General features: G+C 37.3%; 1 protein-coding gene across 1 annotated transcript; it reads left to right on the top strand.

The window, feature by feature from the left end:
* Positions 1 to 5,865: 5,865 nt before the first annotated feature.
* LOC142108347 (olfactory receptor 12D1-like) lies at positions 5,866 to 6,798 on the top strand. The gene has a single exon (XM_075191976.1). The coding sequence runs from the start codon at positions 5,866 to 5,868 to the stop codon at positions 6,796 to 6,798; it is 933 nt and encodes a 310-aa protein (XP_075048077.1).
* Positions 6,799 to 7,497: the final 699 nt, after the last annotated feature.

Below are 7,497 nucleotides of genomic sequence, written 5' to 3'. Positions count from 1 at the left end.
CTTCTGCATTGCATTGTAGGGTTCCCTCCTAGCTGGTCATCCCCAACCAGACTTTCACGCATACAATCTATTTTCAATGTGCCAACTAGACTAAATTTCTTTGAAAACTGTTGTCTGCTCTCTTTGTCTCTACATTGCTGACCTGTATTTTTCCAAATCTAAAATAAAATACAACTATTAATATACAAATTCATTACCAAAACTGTAGCAACATATATTTTTCCCTTGACTACTGTCTTCTGAAGACCTGTGCACTTCACCAGTGCAGGGCTTTTGTTGGGCTTCATTGACTCTGTAGAATACCCTTCCTAGCACAATAAAAGTTTCCACTAGCCGCCAAAACTTCAGGGGTTCCCTGAATACTCACCTCTTTGTGCAAACTTATCAAATTTTACTTAACCTCCCTGGGCTATTCTATCTAATTACCAACCTTCTACGAAGTTCACTTAAACTTTATCATCATCATCATCACCATTTATTTATATAGCGCCACTGATTCCGCAGCGCTGTACAAAGAACTCATTCACATCAGTCCCTAATACACAAGAGGGTAAGATTAACTCACATATAACCAATTGTGCGATACCATACACATTTTTCCTCCTTGCTGAATTACACCTCTTGCCTCCTAAATTGTATATGACCTAGGATTTAGGTAAAGCAATAAACTGTGATTCCAAATTGTCAGTCGGTTCAGGCAGTGATCATTGGCAAAATGGTAATCTAAAAAAAAGGGTCTGTCATGGGTGCCCTGAATCTCTCTTATTCAATCTTATACCAAAAAATATATATAGAGGATAGTTGATGGATTTTAAGAAAAAATATTTATTACTGTAAACCTATCTAGGTTCAACATTAAGGTAATACCAATTAAGGTGATATCAATTGAGAAGATGGAGTAGAAGGAGGAAATGGTTTGGGAATAGGATTCATTCGACTGAAGTGGGAATAAACTAACAAAACCAAAAGGCATATATAAAGTACACGTCTTCAAAATGAAGAAGAGACTAGGTTCCTGGGTGGATGGCTGTAGTTGATGTTTTCGGGGCCTGATTATCTGCTTTTCATCGTGGTCTGAAGTCAACTGCTTCATATCCTAGCATTTCATTTTTACTGCGGTGGTTATTCCCAAAGGACATGGAGAGGTGAAGTCCACATGTATTTTTGAAGTACCAACATGTTATCGACTGACTCCACTTTGGGTGGAATTTGGGTAAACTTACCTTGTCCCTGTAAAAGACTAAGGGCCTGAATAAGAGTTGCACGTAAGTGCATTTGTGGGATGTAATGATGGGCCTTTAAAAAAAAAAAAAGCGAAAGAAGAAATAACATAAGTTAGTGAAGAATTCTCAGGGAACAAGGTAAATACACAATATAAATAAATGTATTATCTTTAGGAAATATAGCGGGAAAAGGAAAAGGTATCCTCATCATCATCATCATCATTTATTTATTTATATAGAGTCACTAATTGGAGCTTACAGTCTAAATTCCCGGAATGCAAAAGTTAGGAAAACACAATTACTGACCAAAGCAATTAACAGTATTTACTATTTGTGAGTAATCAATGATATGGGTTATTTTGAGAGAGTTATGGGTATCTAACAAAAACTTTTGACTCTTAAGGAGCGGTGGCCGTGGGAAGTCACAGACTGAGAGTTAGATAGTGGAAAGGAGCAGGGTTCCCCAGCAACACAGAGTAGTGATGTGAGAGGCTCTTATCATACTCATGCATTTATATGAAACAAAGTTCATTCATCCAATATGTTGGCATTGTAAGGGTTACAGATCACGTATCCTTTTTCCATTCTTTTTTGTGAGCAATATTTCATTTTAAACCATGTGTATCAATGTTTACGTAGACGTCTTCATTATCTTCCTGGGTTCTAAATTGGAACATTTAACTCCGCGTTACTGTCAAATTACACTTATGGCTTTCTGGGAATACTGTACAGTCCCTAGGTATCAATATTCCCAATGAAACCTATTTCTTTTTTCTGCTGAACTTTTCACATGACTATATATTGCAGCTGATATGGGTACGGAGATAATGAAGATCAGATACTTGTAATAAGAAAGTGCGGTCTTACATCCTGTTTGCACATCTTCGTGTCACTGATGTGCTGTATTTGCAATATGTTTTAGGATACAATAACATCTGAATCTATGGACATGGAGCATGAGACAATACAACTGATTCTTTAGGTACAGTAAAAAAAAAATCTTTATTATATATTATTCAATCTAGACATGCCTTTCTCTCATATGGATTGTGTGCTATGGTGAATAAATACAGTGCAAGAATGTGTACAATTGCATTTTATTTAGCATTATAATTTATTTAATTTTTGTTTTTACTTATATGTAGTTGTTTGTTCAGATGCTTTACCTATTAGTAGATTTTATTTGCAGATTTGCTGTCACAGACAAAGAACCTCTTAATTGATCACAGTAATAACTTGGGGCCTGAGTCATTAAGTAAAGTAAGGCAAAAAAAAGGAGTAAATGTTCTCTAGGACAAACCAAATAACAATGCAAGGGGTGCAAATTTGTTTATTATTTTGTACATAAGTTAGATACTGGCTGTTTCTTCATTTAGCACACAAATACTTGATAGCTTTATTTTTACATGGACATTTAAAGTTGATTTAGGACATGCCCTACCCCAACTATAAATTTGCTATTACATTTTAAATTTACCTCCCCCTCCAATGCAACATGGTTTTGCCTAGGTGCAAAGTTACTCCTTTTTTATGGTTTGCTCTCCTAGGACCTGAGCCTTTGAGTACTCAAAGTGTAAATTATGGTTGTGTGGCAGTCCGCATGTGGAACATAGTTTTTGCGAAACTCTTATATACCTTAAGCTATTCGTGAAGATGCAGGAAAAGAAAGATTTCATCTTCTCGTGCTGAAAGCAATGAATGCAGGATAAAAAAAGTTTGAATCCGCAGACATAACACTTCCTTTTAAAGTCAATAGAAAGTATTGGTAAACTATTAAAAAAACACACACAGGCTAAACCATGCTTTGTTTATAGAAGAGAACCTAATATAGAGTTTGGTACTGGATCAGAATGTAAAGAATTGAAAGAAATCCTTCAACCTCCGCTGCCAATTGGCGTGTTTAAGTCTGGTAAATGTGCACAATGCTCGTATATTATATAAAAATATATATATTTTGTATGTTCTCCCCGTGTTTGCGTGGGTTTCCTCCGGGTGCTCGGGTTTCCTCCGGGTGCTCCGGTTTCCTCCCACATTCCAAAAACATACTAGTAGGTTAATTGGTTGATATCAAATTGACCCTAGCCTCTGTCTGTGTGTGTGTATGTGTGTGTGTATGTTAGGGAATTTAGATTGTAAGCTTCTATGGGGCAGGGACTGATATGAGTGAGTTCTCTGCACAGCGCTGCGGAATTAGAGGCACTATATAAATAGCTGCTGCTGCTGATGATGATGTATTACACATCCTTTGAGTGGTAAGAAAAAAGTGGTATTAATTGTACCACCAACTTTGAACTATATTTATTGCAACGTTCTTATTTAGACTATTATGTACATATACAAGAGCTGTTAAACTAAGCGAACATAGAAGTAAAATTGCAAATACAGATGAAGTTTAATAGCTACATACTTTGCAAAGTACCATCATGTCCTTAGTCTCTCTCGGTCTGTGTGTATGTTAGGGATTTAGATTGTAAGCTCCAATGGGGCAGGGACTGATGTGAATGAGTTCTCTGTACAGCGCTGCAGAATTAGTAGCGCTATATAAATAGCTGATGATGATGGGGTAACTGGTGATTTGAAGTGTATAGCAATAAAACACATTAAAAAGGACCCATGGGGTGGAGAATGACTCGAGTGTATCTTTCAAAGAAGACCGTATTGGATTTAAAAATCAAATTGGATTTTAAACAAAAAACTTAATTGAAGGTTTTTGTGATCATTGATTAGATATTTATGGCACTTTATGAAGCTATGGCCGTAACAATGAGTTCACATTATTGTTCTAACTGGGTCTCTTGGCCATGTGTCTTTTCTGATAAATATCAGGTGTTTTTACTTATTATTATACTCATGATGGTGGCCAGCACGGTGGCTCAGTGGTTAGCACTATTAACTCACAGTACTGGGTTCATGAGTTCGATTCCTGACCATGGCCTTATCTGTGAGGGGTTTGTATGTTCTCCCTGTGTTTGTGTGGGTTTCCTCCGGGTGCTTTGGTTTCCTTCCATACTCCAAAAAACATACTAGTAGGTTAATTGGCTGCTATTAAATTGCCCTTAGTCTCTCTCAGTCTGTCTGTATGTGTGTATGTTAGGGGATTTAGATTGTAAGCTCTAATGGTGCAGGGACTGATGTGAGTTCTCTGTACAGCGCTGCGGAATTAGTGGGGCTATATGAATAGATGATGATGCATAACTCATTGGTTTTAAATATAAAGAATTGAGAGCTTTCTTTTAAAGTATCAGGATCAGGAGGACTCTGGTCTGAACACTTTTAGCTTTCTGCATTACCCATTCTCTAATTGTGAATGTTGTGTTTCGTTTCAGTCACGTGTGAAAGATGATTGTCATATAGAGCTGATGGACCAAGAACTTGGGTTTGATATCAAGGTTGTTGTTCCTAGGATATCATCTTAAGCATAATCCCATCTCCAAAAGAGAGGACTTTCACACTATTTAATGATTCGATCTCTAATCTAAAGTAACAATTCTACAGTATCTCTTCTGTTAGCAAAGTAGCAGAGAACACTCTATGGGGTATATTTACTAAACTGCGGGTTTGGAAAAATGGAGATATTGTAGCAACCAATCAGATTCTAGCTGTCATTTTGTCGAATGTACTAAATAAGTGAAAGCTAGAATCTGATTGGTTGCTATAGGCAACATCTCCACTTTTTTAAACCCACAGTTTAGTAAATATACCCCTATGTATTCTCTCTAATCATGTAAGGGAACAATTTCTCCTTCTTGATCCTCATTCAAGATGGTCAATCCCTCTCATTGTTAAATGTAACAGATCACAATAATGTTTCACTTCAATATTCAAAGGGTGACTCTCCAGCTTTTCACCTTTTATAATTTGATGCTTATTAATGTTATGTATATGTGTTTGCATTGAAATGATTAATTCCTTGTTTGTAAAACCTACATAGTTCAAATAACAGGGGCAAGTCACATAGAACACTACATTTTGAGTCTCAATTTGTTTTTTCAAAATCTTGTATTTCTTCTTACTTGTGGCATGAATAAATTTATTTGTCTTTTGACTTTACAATTAGACTTATTTTACAATGACCTTAAGCAAAATTGCCCTTGGGTCATAATAGGTTTTTAGAAGGAACATAATGGCACTGATTCATTAAGGAAAGTAAGGCAAAACAAAGGAATAAATGTTCTCTGGGACAAACCATGTTACTATGCAACGGGGTGCAAATTAGTTTATTATTTTGCACATAGGAGAAATACTGGCTGTTGTTTAATGTAGCTCACAAACACTTGATAGCTTTAATTTTACACTGAATTTTAAAGTTGATCTAGGACTTGCCCTACCCCAACTGTAAATCTGTCCTCGCATTTTAAATTCACCTCCCCCTCCAATGCAACATGGTTTTGCCTAGGTGCAAAGTTCCTCCTTTTTTATGCTTTGATCTCCTTAATGACTCAGGCCCAATGTCTTTAGGACGGGAAATCGCCCACAACCCTGGACCAATGCCGTCATTGATACTGTACGTTAAAGCATTTATTAATTCTGTCTGTAATGTGAATATACATTTTCAACGTGGAACAACTTTAACAAAAAATGCAAAGTTGAGTCAATAATAATTTTTTTGTTTTTTTTTAGAGTTTGGTCCTGCACTGATCTAATGGAAGGGGGGAACGGAACATCAACGATCAATGTGTTCATCCTCACAGGTATTACCAACCTTCCATGGCTTCAAAAGTTCCTCTTTGTTTTAGTCCTCTCCTTTTACCTTCTTGATATATTCGGCAATCTCATTATTATATCCCTGGTGGTCAGAGATGTTTCTCTGCATTTCCCAATGTACTTCTTACTGGCGAACCTTTCATTTGTAGATATGTGCTTCTCATCTATCACGGTTCCCAAGATGATGGATGGGTTCTGGCGAGAGAACACTATTTCTTTAAAAGGCTGCATTGCCCAGATGTATTTCTTTCACTTCTTGGGATGTACAGAAGGGATTCTCCTGGCGTCCATGGGCTATGACAGATATGTTGCCATCTGCCATCCACTACGATACAGTACCTTAATGCGGAGGGCAGTTTGCATTCAATTGGTTTTAATTTCATGGGTCATTGGTCTCACCACCTCATTGGTACATGCAATTATGACATCAGAGCTCTCTTTTTGCTACTCTAACAAAATTAAACACTTTTTCTGCGATGTCAAACCCGTGATAAAGTTGGCTTGTGCAGATATCCAGCTCAATGAGGCAGTACTGACTAATGTCCTTGGTTTTCTAAGCACTAGCACTTTTTTTCTCACTATAATATCCTATTTTTATATCATTCTTAAACTTATGAAAATACATTCTTCCGAAGGAAGGTCCAAAGCTTTCTCGACATGTTCTTCACATCTTACAGTAGTTATTCTCTTCTACGGTACAGCTATGTGCACCTATCTTGGCAGTTCCTCAGAAAATTCCATAGAAAAAGACAGAATAGCGGCCATATTGTATACCGTTATCACACCAGCACTGAACCCAATTATTTACACTTTGAGGAATCAGGAGGTTCAAAAATCCCTAAGAAAGCTATTTAAGCATCAACATTTCTAAACCTTGATTGCAATAATTGCATATTCATGGGATTGTATCCATTGGCTTGTGAATAACAGCTGGGGCCTTCAACCATATTGGAACCAGTACTACTGTGTCTTGAGCACAATGTAGATGTTTCACAAATACTGTATGTCCACCACAGACTGATGTAATTTTGCACATGTCTTCAACATAATTGCACCCACATATCTGTTATTATGCTCACTGTGTGGAGTTTGTATGTTCTTCCCGTGTTTGTGTGGGTTTCCTCCGGGTGGTCCGGTTTCCTCCCACACTCCAAAAAGGTAGGTCAATTGGCTGCTATCAAATTGACCCTAATCACTCTGTCTGTGTGTGTATGTTAGGGAATTTAGACTGTAATCTGCATTGGGAAAGGGACTGATAACAGTTATTCACTGTACAGCGCTGCGGTATTAGTTGTGCTATATTGATGATGATGATGATGATCCCAATACTCCATTTCAATTCCAAGCCTCAACCAATTTCCCTGGTCTCCTTTTCATAACCCCACCCCAAAAACACTTCAAATAATCCCCAGGTCAAGATTATCATCATCATTTATTTATTTATATAGCTCCACTAATTTTGCGGCACTGTACAGAGAACTCACTCACATCAGTGCCTGCCCCATTGGAGCTTACAATCTAAATTCCCTAACACACACACATATACACACACACACACACACACACACAC

The sequence above is a fragment of the Mixophyes fleayi genome, chromosome 12 (genome assembly GCF_038048845.1).
Source record: "Mixophyes fleayi isolate aMixFle1 chromosome 12, aMixFle1.hap1, whole genome shotgun sequence".
NCBI lineage: Eukaryota > Metazoa > Chordata > Amphibia > Anura > Limnodynastidae > Mixophyes > Mixophyes fleayi.
This window is presented reverse-complemented; position numbering and strand designations above follow the sequence as displayed.